This window comes from Oryctolagus cuniculus, chromosome 12 (genome assembly GCF_964237555.1).
Source record: "Oryctolagus cuniculus chromosome 12, mOryCun1.1, whole genome shotgun sequence".
Lineage (NCBI taxonomy): Eukaryota > Metazoa > Chordata > Mammalia > Lagomorpha > Leporidae > Oryctolagus > Oryctolagus cuniculus.
In genome coordinates this window covers 107,365,628-107,380,418 of record NC_091443.1, presented here as the reverse complement: position 1 = coordinate 107,380,418, position 14,791 = coordinate 107,365,628, and the positions used below count along the sequence as shown (strand labels likewise).

Genomic DNA, 14,791 nt, shown 5'->3' with positions numbered 1-14,791 from the left:
GGTAAACTGAAGAAGATTTTTATGGTGCCATGTTGATTATAAAGTGTGGGCATAAGTAGAAAATAGAAGACTTGAGAATCTGCAAGCTGGGGGCCCAGGATGGAGCTGGAAGGGTGGCTGCAGACCAGAGGGCCCGGGAGAGCTCAGCAGAGGGAAGGAAGGTGGGTCCAGATGTAAGATGGCAAAAGTTAAGGAGAGGGGCCTGACACTGTGGCGTAGTGGGAAAAGCTGCCGCCGGCAGTGCCAGCATCCCCTATCCGTACCGGTTCAAGTCTGGGGTGCTCCACTTCTGATCCAGCTCCCTGCTGGTGCACCTGGGAAGGCAGTAGAAGATGGCCTGAGTGCTTGGGCCCCTGCACCCGTGTGGGGGACCTGGAAGAAGCTCTAAGCTCCTGGCTTCAGATCGGCCCAGCTCCGGCCGTTGTGGCCATCTGGGAGTGAACGGGCAGATTGAAGACTCTGTCTCTCTCTGTTTCTCTGCCTCTGCCTCTCTAACTTACTTTTCAAATAAATAAAAATAAATCTTTTTTTTTTTTTTTTTTAAAAAGGTTAAGGAGAGGAAGTTTGGGTTAATGGAGTGGGGGAAAGCGCTGTGTTGCTGTCCCACTGCCTGGGTTGTTGGGTGGTTTGTTCATTTGCGTGCTGAAACCCAGCTCTTGCACTCAGGTTGAGCGCACAGGGTTTTCTTCCCTCCTTCTCAAGATAATATCATTTCTTTCTGGATCGTTCTCATCGGTATAGAAATATGTGCCTGCCATCCTTCTTAAAGAAATCTCTGTGCATTTCTGTCTGTTCTTTATGACAAAACTGAAAGATTATTTATATTCATTGTCCCCATTTTCTCATCCTTTTCTCTTTTTAAAAAATATTTATTCATTTGAAAGGTAGTTACAGAGAGAGAGAATTGATGGATTGATCAACCTTCCATCCGCTGGTTCGCTCTGCAAATGGAACAGTTGCCAGTGCTGGGCCAAACCAAAGCCAGGAACTCCTTCTGGGTTTCCCACATGAGTGGCAGGGGCCCAAGGAGTTGGGCCGTCTTCTGCTGCTTTTCCCAGGCACACGAGAGGGGGCAGTGTCGCTCCCCCTCTTTGCGGAGGAACGACACAGGACCCTGCGCTGTTCTTTTGTCTGCTCGGCCCTTCCCGGGTTTGCTGCTGGTTCTTCCTGGGTTAGCTACCGTCCCTTCCACCTCCGTGGAAGGGCAGTTCCCCCTGGCCACATTCCCCACTTCTGCGGGGGAGCGGCACACCGCCGGCCGGCTCTCTCGGGGGCTGCACAGGTGTTCCTTCAGATAGATGTTCCTGGTGCATGTTGTCTCTCTCCTCCTTTATAGTCCTCTTCCACCAATCCCAACTCTGCTATCCACACGCCGAGTACGCTGCTCTCCTCCAATCCGGAGCGGGATCAGCTCCTGCAGGTTACTGGTTGAACTGGAGGCAGCTGTGTAAAAGTTGTTTTTACTCCTCTCCCAGCGCCATATTGTGGGAGAGCAGATGCATAGAATAAGTCTTAATTCCAGTAACTTAGTCTAGTCCGAGTTGCTCCCCACAGGGCAGGATCAGAAGCCAAGCAGCCAAGCTCTAACCATTACTCCTGTGTGATATGCTGGTGTTGCTTGGAGTTTATTATACATTACCCTTTATCGCTCTGGACAGTGCAAAGCTGTCGCTGTCATTGTGTTTTAGGATATCAGGTGTTTTTTTTTTTTTAATTTATTTATTTGAAAGGCAGAGTTACAGACACAGAGAGGGAGAGACAGAGAGAGGTCTTCCATTTGCTGCTTCACTCCCCAAATGGCCAGCTGTAGCTGGGCTGATCTGAAGCCAGGAACCAGGAGCTTCTTCTGGTGGGTGCAGGGGCCCAAGAACTTGGGCCATCTTCCACTGCTTCCCCAGGCCATAGCAGAGAGCTGGATCGGAAATGGAGCAGCGGGGACTTGTACCAGCGCCCATAAGGTGTGCCGGCACCGCGGGCAGAGGCTTAACCCACTACGCCACAGTGCCGGCCCTTCAGTTTTTCTATGATGCACTTGGGTTTTGTTTTGTTTGTATTTATCTTGGGGTTTGTTGATCTTATGAAAGAATTGGGCTTCTATCTTTTGTTAACTTTATATTGTGAAAGACATTAGTGGAGCGGTTGGCAAACTTTAAATAACAGATATAATTTAGATAATCTTAGCAATAATAATTTCCTGCTTTTGATAATTATAATGTAGTTATATAGGAGAATATCGTTGTATATGGGAAAGACTTTTTTAAAAGTTTGTTTATTTCTTTGAGAGACAAACCTGCAGGGAGAGAGAGGAGGTAGTTAGAGATCTTCCATCCATTGCTTTACTCCCCAGATGCCCGCAGCAGCCAGGACAGAGCAGGTCAAAGCCAGGAGCCAGGAACTCCAGCTGGGTCTCCCATGTGATTCACCCGCTTGAGCCGCCACCTGCTCCTCCAGGGCTCACATTAGCAGGAAGCTGGATCAGAGGCAGAGTAGCCAGGACTCAAACCAGGGATGTGGTGTTGCAAGCCAGGGCTTAACCCACTGTGCTACGGTGCCTGCCCCATAAACACTGAACTATTTACTGTGTTTTATGTTCAAATGTTTCAGTAAAATATATGCCAGTATTTTGGGTATTCTTTGTGCTGATTTGTAATTTTTCCATATTTTGGGTTTATTTCAAAATAGGAGTAAGTGTCTCATAGTTGGCTTTTCACCACGCAGCCTCGTTTGTTTATCGTCCGTGGCTCTTTCACGTATGATGACAGTGTCGACTTGTTGTCACAGAGGACATAGGGCTTATGCAGCCTAAGACAAAATATATTTATTGTCCATCTCTTGGTAGAAAACGTTCACTGGCCTTTGCTCCAGGGGATAGAGACTTGTTTATTTTATTTTGGTTAAAACACTGAAATCCATGCAGAGTTTTGTTTTTTTTTTAATGATTTATTTTTTTGAAAGCATTGCAGAGAGAGAGAAGGAGAGGCAGAGAGAGAGAGAGAGAGAGAGAGAGAGAGAGAGAGACTTTCATCCACTTGTTCACATCCCAGATGGCCACAGTGGCAGGAGCTGGGCTGATCAGAGCCGGGACCCAGGAGCCAGGAGCTTCTTCCAGGTCTCCCACACAGGTGCAGGGGCCCAAGCACTTGGGTCATCCTCTGTTGCTTTCCCAGGCTTAAACAGAGAGATGGATTGGAAGTAGAACAGCCGAGACATGACCTGGTGCCCATAAGGGATACTGGCACTATAGGTGGCAGCTTTACCCACTATGCCACAGCACCAGCCCTTGCCGTTTTTTTTAATAATACACATTTTCCATGAGCTTTTTGAAGAACCCTCATATACATTAAAATTGAGCAGATAAATAAAATATGAGTGCATTGTAGCTTAATGAGAGCTGAGTTAACTGTTGGAGGAGGGGATTTTAAACAGAGAACAGGACTGAAATTCCAGGCATCAGTGTACGCTCCTGGTGTTTGATTCCCGCACACAGAGAGATGCGGACGTGCGTGCTATGGGTTTGTGTGTGTGTGCAGTTCTCTCATCGCACTCTGGGTTGACTGGCTGGTCCTAGAAAGGTGGTGTCGGTGGGTGCTGGAAAAGCTGCACTACCAGGGCTCAGCTGGGCGGGAGCACGCAGTGTGGCTCGCCCGCACCCTGGGCCCTGGACGCTGCCTCTGTGTGTGTTTATCCTTGTGGTTTGGGCTTCTGCATGAGGGCTATTTATTTTTCTTTCCTTTTCTTTTTTTTTTAAAAAGGTTTAAAAGCAAGATTTATTAGAGTCCAAGATCTCCAGCCAGAGTGGTATGGAGGGGGACTGCAAGAGAAGCAAAACCCGAAGGGCTCCGTGGCACTGGAGTTTCTAAGTGCAATTTGGAAAGAAAAAACTAAAAAACTTGACAATCAGATTGACATTGAGTTACCAGGTGGGGACAGTCCTTTGTCCTATGCCATAATAAAAACCATCCAGAAGGGTGGGATAGGTAACTTGTTTTCACAATAAACTGATCACTGCTCCCTTGCTATTCTGAATTCCTGAGAAAGGAGGGCATTCAGTTTATTCTTGCTAAAGATAGCCTTTTGGCAGGAAGAAAGCATTCTACACCTCAAATCCCACCAGGACCACCTGACAGCCTATTAACCCATTTGACTCCTCACATTCCCCCCCTCAACAAGAATGGACCCTAACATCTGTTAGGGGGACTGAGCGATGGTCGCTCTGCTGCTTCATGTTCAAAAGGGGGTGTTGGTGAGAAGGGCAGTCATGACAGTGTCCAGCAAGGCGTGGCTTCTCCAAGGGGATGCAGTGCCAGCTTGCAGAAACTGCTTCTGTTGGAGGTCTCATGTGCATGGCCACCTAGAATTTTACTTTTTCAAGTCTAGGGAAAACGAATCTAACAAGCAGTTTAAATTCACAGGATCTAAAATCGAGGACAGAGTCATTAAACCACAAGCCAATTTTCTCATTTGTTTTCTTTTAAAGATTTTATTTATTTATTTATTTGAAAGTAGAAAGAGAGAGAGAGGAAGGAGAGAGTGACAATTTCCATCCTCTGGTTCACTTCCCAAATGGCTGCAACGGCTGAAGCTGGGAGCCAGGAACTTCCTCCTGGTCTCCCACATGGGTGGCAGAGGCCCCAGCACTTGGGTGATCCTCTGCTGGTTTCTAGGCACAGCATTTAGCCGAGACGTGGATTGGAAGTGGAGTGTCCAGGACTGGAACTGGCTCTCCAATATGGGATGCCAGTGTTGGAGGTGGCAGAGTAGCTCACTAGGCCATAGCACTGGCCCTGAAGGCTGCATTTGAGTGGTGGTGGTTCCAAAAGAGACTAGGTAGAGACTGCAAACCTTTTTATGATCTAGTCTCATAAGTTAGAAGGCCCCTTCCTCCTTGCTTTACTGGCCAAAATGCAAGTCACAGAGCCGGATTCAAGGGGAGGGGCATCTCTGACTGCTGGCTGCCATACTGGCTGATTTGTGGATGAGGTTTTGCTGTTAGGCGTTTGGTTCACTCATCGGGATTGTTAGCTGTCAGAGGACAAGCACAGTATTTCATATTCACTCACGCTGTCCTCAGAATCTTACTCAATGTTTTGTATGTGGTAATTGTCCAGTAAATGTATGCTGCCTGGGCGTTTCAGGAGTGCGGAGGGTCTGAGCTGGCACCAGCTAGAAGAAGCTGTGAGGGCACCCGTGAATTGGACCGAGAGTTGGGCTGACCCCAGCGCTGACTTGTTTCAGGAGAAGGTGTTGGAGACAGGGTTAGGTAGGGAGCTGCATCCCTGCAGCCATGTGGATGCTGTAGGGCCCCTTTCTCCTCGTGGGTGCTCAGTTGGTACAAAGTCTTCTGACAGCATTCGTTACTAGGGAAGCAGTTTCCTATGTTTCACTGGACCTGGCTTCCAGCTGGCCTGGGGTTTTGGTGGGACTGAACCCATAGGTGGGTGGGGCTGGAGCAGGCAAGCCATCTCACGTTGTCTGTAGTAGTTTGAGTTTGGAGATAGGCAACTGCAGTATGTCAGTCACAGGAAGTATTACTTAGATCCTGATAACTTTCAGATGAAAGTATACAGGTAACTGCCAAGGGGGTATTTGCTTTAGCACTGTCCCAGGGAACAGAAAGGATTTTCTGAAACGTTTCATGCTGTAGACAGATTTGAAGGGCAATAGGAGGAGCCTTCCAAAAGTTCATGGGAAATATGTTTTTTTTTTTTTTTTTTTTTTTTTGACAGGCAGAGTGGACAGTGAGAGAGAGAGAGACAGAGAGAAAGGTCTTCCTTTGCCGTTGGTTCACCCTCCAATGGCCGCCACGGCTGGCACCGCGCTGATCCGATGGCAGGAGCCAGGTGCTTCTCCTGGTCTCCCATGGGGTGCAGGGCCCAAGCACTTGGGCAATCCTCCACTGGCTTTCCGGGCCACAGCAGAGAGCTGGCCTGGAAGAGGGGCAACCGGGACAGAATCCGGTGCCCCGACCGGGACTAGAACCCGGTGTGCTGGCGCCACAAGGTGGAGGATTAGCCTAGTGAGCCGCGGCGCCGGCCGGGAAATATGTTTTATGAAAAATTTATTTGTGCCTCTCAAAAATTGTTGGCTCCAGAGTAAGCTTATGTTTTAATTCCGCTTTTCCATGGACTTTAAGAGGGGTCACCAGGTGCTGGCTTGGGCCTGTTGTGCAGGGAGCTGCTGATGGGGGTCCACAGGGCGTGCTTGGGTCATATTTCTTCTTGAACTTATTTGTTTTTAAGGTTGCACAATTCAGTGCTTTTTGACTTAAAAAAACGTGTGATTTACTTTCACTCCCCTGTTTAGCCACTGTGTCGCAAGTCAGTTTTAAGTCTCTGTTTTCTGAGGAAATGTGAAGTGCAGTTAATTTGTCAAGTATTTTCAGTATGCTGACAGGTCTGATATTTGGTAATCTAATAAGCGTTCTGTTTTCCACACGTAGGCTTCATTCCAGCGCTCCAACAGTCACGATAAAGTCAGGAGGATAGTTGCAGAGGAGGGCCGGACCGCGAGAAACCTGATTGCCTGGAGCGTTCCCCTTGAGAGCAAAGAGGATGACGGTGGGTACGCAAGAAGAGCTGTCTCCCCGGCCAAGGGCTGTTGCAGATGGCGGGGGTGCGTGTGGTCCTGGGCAGGAGGCAGACGGAAACCTTGACCTCTGGAACTCTTGGGGGAATCAGTGTATATTAAATACGAAACACTGTATATTGCTTTTATACACAGATGGTCTATTTTTTCCACAGAAATCTTATATTTAAGGCATACAAACTTCATGCATTTCATATATACAACTTTAGGAATACAGTGATTTTTCCCACCATACCCACCCTCTTATCCACTATTTCACCCACCTCTCCTATTCCCATTCTTATTTTTTACTAAAATCTATTTTCGGTGAACTTTATACACATATGATTAACTCTATACTCAGTAAAGAATTCAACAAATTGATTGCAAAAAAAAAACCCAAAAAACAAAAAAACACCTATTCCTCAACAGTAGAGACAAGGTCTGTTAAAAGCCAGTGCATCTCAAAGTGTTAATTTCATACTATAGGTTACCTTTTAAGTGCTCCTTTAGTTATCATAGATCAGGGAGAAAACATATGATATTTGTCCTTTTGAGACTGGCTTATTTCATGAAGTATGATGTTTTCTAGTTTCATCCATTTTGTGGCAAATGATAAGATTTCATTCCCTGGTATACATATCCCATAATTTCTTTTTTCGAATTAATTTTTTAAGGAATACAAATTTCATAAGTACAGCTTTAAGAATATAGTTATTCTTTCTATCATACCTACCCTCCCACCCATATTCTCACCCCTCCTCTTCCCCTCCCAGTCTCATTCTCCATTAAGAATCATTTTAATTTAACTTTGTACACAGAAGACCAACTCTATACTAAGTAAAAATTTCAACAATTTGCACACACACATACAAAAACCTGTTTGAGAACTAGTTTTACAGTTAACTATCATAACACAACTCATTGAGGACAGAGGTCTTGTTTGGGAAGTAAGTGCACAGTGACTCCTGTTGTTAAGTTAACAATTAACACTCTTATATATGACGTCAGTGACCACCCAAGGCTTTTGACATGAGCTGCCTAGGCTATGGAAGCATTTTGAATCCGCAGACTCCATCAGTATTTAGACAAAGCCATAAGCAAAGTGAAAGTTCTCTCCTCCCTTTAGAGAAGAGTACATCCTTCTTTGATGGCCACTTCTTTCTTTTGGGATCTCACTCACAGAGATTCTTCATATAGAATATTTTTTGCCATAGTGTTTGACTTTCCATGCCTGAAATGCTCTCATGGGCTTTTCAGCCAGACCAGGAAGCCTTAAGGGCTTATTCTGAGGTCAGAGTGTTACTTAAAACAATTGTCATTCTGTGAGTCTGCTCTGTGCACTGCTTCTCATGTTGTAACCTCTCTCCTTTATAATTCTATTATTATTACCGGTCACTTGATCTTATTTGTATGATCCCTTTAACACATAATCCTACCTATATGTTTATTTTAACACTTCATATGATCACTTTAATATTTAAGATGGCATTTTTACCACACAGCTTAATGGGACTTGAGGTCCTATGACAAGTTTTTAAACTGTACCCTTTGAAGTAAGTCATTAGGAATGTATGCAGAACTAAGAACTATATAGCTTTACAGTTACAGACTTCCTCCTCCCTCTCTTATTCCCACTTTTCTTTTCACTGATGTGAATTTCAATTACTTTAACCACATATAAACATATAACTATGTAAGTAAAGAGTTCAACAAATAGTATGAAGAAGAAAAAAATGTTCCTTACCAGTCAAGACAAGGGCTGTTCAAGTCATTGCTTCTCGAAGTGCCAATTTCACCTCTACAGATTTTGTTTCAGGTGCTCTATTAGTTATCACAGATCAGGGAGAACATATGCTATTTGTCCCTCGGGGACTGGCTTATTTCACTTAGTGTGATGTTTCCCAGATTCATCCTTTTTGTTGCAAATGACCAGATTTCATTTTTTTTTTTTTTTACCATTATGTAGTAGTCCATAATTTCTTTATCCAATCTTTGATTGATGGACATTTAGGTTGATTCCATGTCTTAGCTATTTGAATTGAGCTGCAATAAACATGGGGGTTGCAGATAACTCTTATTTCCTGATTTCATTTCTCTTGGGTAAATTCCCGGGAGTGTGATGGCTGGGTCATATGGTGGGTCTATATTCAGATTTCTGAGGTATCTCTAAACTGTATTCCATAGTAGCTTTACAAATTTGCATTCCCACCAATAGTGGATTAGGGTACCTTTCCCCCACATCCTCGCCAGCATTTGTTTGTTGATTTCTGTATGAAAGCCATTCTAACTGGGGTGAGGTGAAACATCATTGTGGTTTTGATTTGCATTTCCCTGACGGCTAGTGATCCTGAGCAATTTTTGATGTATCTGTTGGCCATTTGAATTCCCTCTTTTGAAAAATGCCTGTTTAAGTCTTTTGCCCATTTCTTAGCTGGCTTGTTTGTTTTGTTGTTGTGGAATTTCTTGATCTCTTTATATATACGGATTATTAATTCTTTATCATTTGCACTGTTTGCAAATAATTTCTCCCATTCTGTTGGTTGCCTCTTCACTTTCCTGAGTGTTTCTTTTGCTGTATAGAAACTTCTCAATTTGATATAATCGCATTTGTCAGTTTTGGCTTTGATTGCTTGTGCCTTTGGGGTCTTTTCCAAGAACTCTTTTCCTGTCCAATGTCTTGCAGGTTTCCCCAGTTTTCTCTAATGTGATGGTATTGGGCTGTAGATTTTGGTCTTTAATCCATTTTTAGTGGATTTTTGTGTAAGGTGTAAGAGAGGGGTCTTGCTTCATACTTCTGCATGTGGAGATCCAGTTTTCACAGCACCATTTGTTGAAGAGACTGTCCTTGCTCCAGGGATTGATTTTAACTTCTTTGTCAAACCTTAAGTTGGTTGCAGATGTGTGGCTTGAGTTCTGGTATTTCTGTTCTTTTCCCTTTGTCTATCCTTCTGTTTTTGTCCCAGTACCAGGTTGTTTTGATTATAAATGTCCTGTTGTATGTCTTGAAATCTGGTATTGTGATGACTCCAGCCTTGTTTTTGTTGTTTAAGACTTCCTTGGCTATTAGAAGTCTTCTGTGTTTTTGTATGAATTTTGGCATCATTTTTTTTTTAAGATCTGAGAAAAATGTCCTTGGTATTTTGATTTGTATTGCGTTGAATGTGTAAATTGCTTTTGGTGGTATGGACCTTCTGACCATTTTGATTCTGCCAGTACAAGAACATGGAAGATTTTTCCATTTTTTTGTATCTTCTCCTATTGGTTTCCTTAAGATTTTATAATTCTCATTGTAGAGATTTTTGACATCCTTGGTTAAATTTATTCCAAGGTATCTGATTATCTTTTTGTAGCTATTGTGAATGGGATCAATCTTAGAAGTTCTTTTTCAGTCGTAGCATTGTCTATATACAAAGACTTTTGATTGTTGTGTGTTGATTTTATGTCCTGCCACTTGAGCAAACTCTTATATGAATTCTAATATTCTCTTAATGGAGTCTTTTGGACCCCCTATATATAGAATTATGTCATCTGCAAATAGGGATAGATTGACTTCCTCCTTCAAAATCTGTATCCCTTTGATTTCTTTTTCTTCACTAATGGCTCTGGCTAAAACTTCCAGGACTATATTGAATAGAAATGGTGAGAGGGGCATCCCTGTCTGGTACCAGATCTCAGTGGGAATGCTTCCAACTTTTCCCTATTCAGGATGCTAGTTATGGGTTTGTCATAAATTGCCTTGATTGTGTTGAGGTATTTTCCTTCTATACCCAATTTGCTTAGAGTTTTCATTATGAAAGGATGTTGTATTTTATCAAATGCAACTATTGAGATAATCATATGGTTTTTGTTCAGCAGTTTGTTAATGTGATGTATCACATTGATTTGAGAATGTTGAACCATCCCTGCATACCAAGGATAAATCCCTTTTGATCTTTCCTATGTGTTGTTGGATTCTATTGGCTAGAATTTTGTTGAGGATTTTTGCGTCTATGTTCACTAGGGGAATTGGTCTGTAGTTCTCTTTCTCTTTCATATTTTTTTCAGGTTTAGGAATTAAGGTGATGCTGGCTTCACAGAAAGAATTTGGGAAGATTCCTTCCCTTCCATTTGTTATGAATAGCTTGAGAATAGTTGGAGTTAGTTCTTTAAATGTCTGGTAGAATTCAGTAGTAAAGCTGTGTGGTCCTGGGCTTTTCTTTGTGGGGAGGGCCTTTATTACTGAATCAATTTCCTTCTTGGTTATGGGTCTGTTTAGGTTTTCTATGTCTTCATGGCTCAATTTTGGTAGGTAGTATGTGTCCAGGAATCTATCCATTTCTCCTAGGTTTCCCAGTTTGTTGGCATACAGCTGTTTGTAGTAATTTCTGATGATTCTTTTTATTTCTGTGATGTCTGTTGTTACATGTCCTTTTTCATCTCTAATTTTATTGATTTGGGTCTTCTCTGTACTTCTTTTTGAGTTAGTTGGGCCAAAGGTATGTCAATTTTGTTTATTTATTTTTATAATACAATGGATATAACCTCTTTTGAGTAGTATTTTTAAAGATTTTATTTATTTGAGAGGTGGAGTTACAGACAGAGGGAGGGAGAGACAGAGAGAAAGGTCTTTCTTCTGTTGGTTCACTCCCCAAATGGCCTCAACGGCCGGAGCTGTGCTGATCTGAAGCCAGGAGCCAGGTGCTTCTTCCAGATCTCCCATGTGGGTGCAGGGGCCCAAGCACTTGGGCCATTTTCTACTGCTTTCCCAGGCCGTAGCAGAGAGCTGGATTGGAAGAGGAGCAGTAGGACTAGAACTGGCACCCATGTGGGATGTCAGCGACGCAGGTGGAGGATTAACCTACTGCGCCACAGCACCAGCCCCCAATTTTGTTTATTTTTTCAAAAAACCAGCTCTTTGTTTTGCTGATCTTTTCTGGTTTTTTTTTTTTTTTTTTGGTTTCAATTTTGTTTATTTTCTCTCTAATTTTAATTATTTCTTTCTCCTACTAGTTTTGCTATTTTTTTTCCTAGTTGCTGGAGATGCATTGATAGCTCATTTATTTGGTACCTTTCCAATTTCTTGGTGTAGGCACCAATTGCTATAAATTGTCCTCTTCACAGTGCCTTTGCTGTAGCCCGTAAGTTCTGATATATTGTGTTGTCATCTTCATTTGTTTCCAGGAATTTTTTTATTTCTCTTTTGATTTCTTCTGTGACCCACTGTTCATTCAGGAGCATGTTGTTCAGTCTCCATATGTTTGCATATTTTCTAGAGATTCATGAGTTATTGATTTCTAGCTTCATTTCATTGTGGTCTGATAAGATGCATGGTATGATTTCATTTTTTTTGAAATTATTGAGACTTGCTTTATGGCCCTGCATGTGGTCAATCCTAGAGAAAGTTCCATGTACTAGTGAGAAGAATGTGTGTTCTGCAACTGTATAGGATGAAAAGTTCTATAGATATCTGTTAGGTCCATTTGGTCTATGGTGTCAATTAAATCTGCTGTTTCCTTGCTAATTTTCTGTCTGGCTGATCTGTCCATTGCTGAAAGTACAGAATTGAAGTCCCTCGTTACTACTGTATTGGAGTCTATGTCTCCCTTTAGATCCATTAACATTTCTTTTAAATTGCCAGGTGACCTGTAATAGGTGCATAAACATTTATAATAGTCACTTTTTTCTGTTGAATTGTGATCCCATAATTATTACACAGCACCCTTCTTTGTCTCTTTTAACAGTTTTTGTGTTAAAGTCTATTTTGTCTGATATTAGGATGGCTACACCAAAATTCTTTTTTGTTTTTTTGTTGGCATGAAATATCTTTTTCCATCCTTTCACTTTCAGTCTGCGTGCTTCTTTGTTGGTGAGATGTGTTTCTTGCAGGCAGCAAATAGATGGGTTTTGTTTCTTGATCCATTCAGGCAGCTTGTTATCTTTTAACTGGAGAGTTGAGGCTGTTTACATTCAAGGGGACTATTAGTAAGTAACTATTTGGCCCTGCCACTTCTCCATAAATATTCCTATTGTTTACTTTGGATTTCCTTTTTCCCTTTACTAGATTTTCTGCCTTTACCATCTTTCATAGTGATGACCATATTTCTGTGCATAGCACAATCTTAAGCAACTTTTTTAGGGCTGGTGACAAATTCTTTCAATTTCTGTTTGTCATGGAAGGTCTTTATTTCACCTTCATTCATAAATGAGAGCTTTGCAGTGTATAGTATTCTGGGTTGACAATTTTTTTCTCTTACGATTTGGACTATATCTCGCCATTCTTTCTTAGCCTGTAGGGTTTCTGATGAGTAGTCTGCTGTGAGTCTAGTAGGAGATCATCTGAAATTAATCTGGCGTGTCTCTCATGCTCATTTTAGAATTTTTTCTTTATATTTTACTTGGTGAGTTTGATGACAACGTGTCAGGGTGAAGATCTTTTCTGGTCATGTCTTTTAGGAGTTCTATGTGCTTCCTGTACTTGGCTGTCCCCTTGTTTCTTCAAATTAGGAAAGTTTTCTGTTACTATTTCACTGAAAAGACCTTCTAATCCATTCCCTCTTTCTGATTTCTTTTTTTTTTTTTTTTTGTCCGACTGTAAAATTTCCAGAGATTTGTCTTCTAACTTGGACATTCTTTCTTTCACCTCACCTAGTCTGTTGTTAAGGCTTTCTGCTGCAGTTTTTATTTGTTCTATTGAATTCTTAATTCCTAATATTTTGTTTTGATTTCTCTTTAAAAATCTCAATTTCGTGGGAAAAATTTTCATTCACTTTGCATATGGATTTCTTTAGTTCATCAGTTTGCTCCTGATTACCTCTAAGTGATCCTGTGATCAACTTTTGGAATTCCGTTCCCGGCATTTCTTCAATCTGTTCATCACATATAGTATTGAATGTTGTGTTCTTTTGGAGGTGTCATGTTGTCTTCCTTATTCTTATTTCTTGAATTGCTGTGATACTTGTTTGTTTGTTAATTTTTATTTCTTCATTTCCCTGTTGTCGCTCCCCGTCTTCGTGGAGGAACGACACAGGACCCTGCGTTGTTCTTTCGTCTGCTCGGCCCTCCCCGGGTTTGCTGCTGGTTCTTCCTGGGTTGGCTGCCGTCCCTTCCACCTCTGTGGAAGGGCGGTTCCCCCTGCTGCATTCCCCACTTCCGCGGGGGAGCGGCACACCGCCGGCCGGCTCTCTCGGGGGCTGCACAGGTGTTATTAGGATAGATGTTCCCCTTAGATGTTCCTGGTGCATGTTGTCTCTCTCCTCCTTTATAGTCCTCTTCCACCAATCCCAACTCTGCTACCCACACGCCGAGTACGCTGCTCTCCTCCAATCAGGAGCAAGTCCTACAGTTTATTGGTCGAACTGGAGGCAGCTGTGTAGAAGCTGTTTCCCTTCTCAGCGCCATATTGTGGGAGAGCAGATGCATAGAATAAGTCTTAATTCCAGTAACTTAGTCTGGTCCGGGTTGCTCCCCACAGATACCCCTTTCTTTTTATTTTTTGGCATTGATATGCGCCTGTCTTCAGTGTCCCGCGGCACACACTCTGCTCTGCTTGCTAGAGTTGCCCACAGGTGCTTACAAGTCCTATCAATCAGGCAAACTGAATCCGGGTCCTCTCTTCGCCATGTTGTGAGGAGGTTTTTAGGCGCTGATGCGTGCCTGTGTTCGGTGCCCTGCAGCGCATGCTCTACTCTGCTAGAACTGCCTGCAGGTGCTTACAAGCCCTATCAGGCAAACCGAATCCAAGCCTTCTCATTGCCGTATTGTGGGGAGACTTATTGGTGTTGATTCGTGCCTATCTTCGGTGACCTGCAGCTCATACTCTGGTCGAGCTGCCTGCTGGTGCTTATCGCCTCCCTAATCAGGCAGACCGAATCCAAGCCTTCTCATTGCGGTATTGTGGGGAGACTTATTGATGTTAATTCGTGCCTGTCTTCGGTGACCTGCGGCGCATAAGCTGCTAGCCGCCCGCAGGTGCTCACCACCTCCCTAATCAGGCAGACCGAATCCAAGCTCTCTCATTGCCATGTTGTTGGGAGGCCTTATTTTTCTGTTTCTCTATCTCCGGGCATTCCTATTTCTCCTATTTTACTTCTATCTACCAGCATTCTTATTTCTCTCATTTTACTTCTAAACTTCTGTTTCTCTTATCCCTGCGGCATCCTGGCGCCCGCCCGGAGGCTGCTTCTCCGCACCTCGCCCCGCGGCGGCTTCTCCGCTCTGTGCCGCTTCAGCCCGCGCTTCTCTCATC

At 43.2% G+C, this 14,791-nt stretch overlaps 1 protein-coding gene across 6 annotated transcripts in view; it reads left to right on the top strand.

Moving 5' to 3' along the window:
- The window catches only part of SCAPER (S-phase cyclin A associated protein in the ER), a 439,677-nt gene that overhangs the window by 27,779 nt on the left and 397,107 nt on the right, over positions 1-14,791 (top strand). For all 6 annotated transcript variants that reach the window (XM_070054635.1, XM_051834595.2, XM_070054632.1 and 3 more), the window contains one exon: positions 6,440-6,557. In XM_070054635.1, the coding sequence (XP_069910736.1) occupies positions 6,440-6,557 (118 nt within the window). The remainder of the gene's footprint in view (positions 1-6,439; positions 6,558-14,791) is intronic.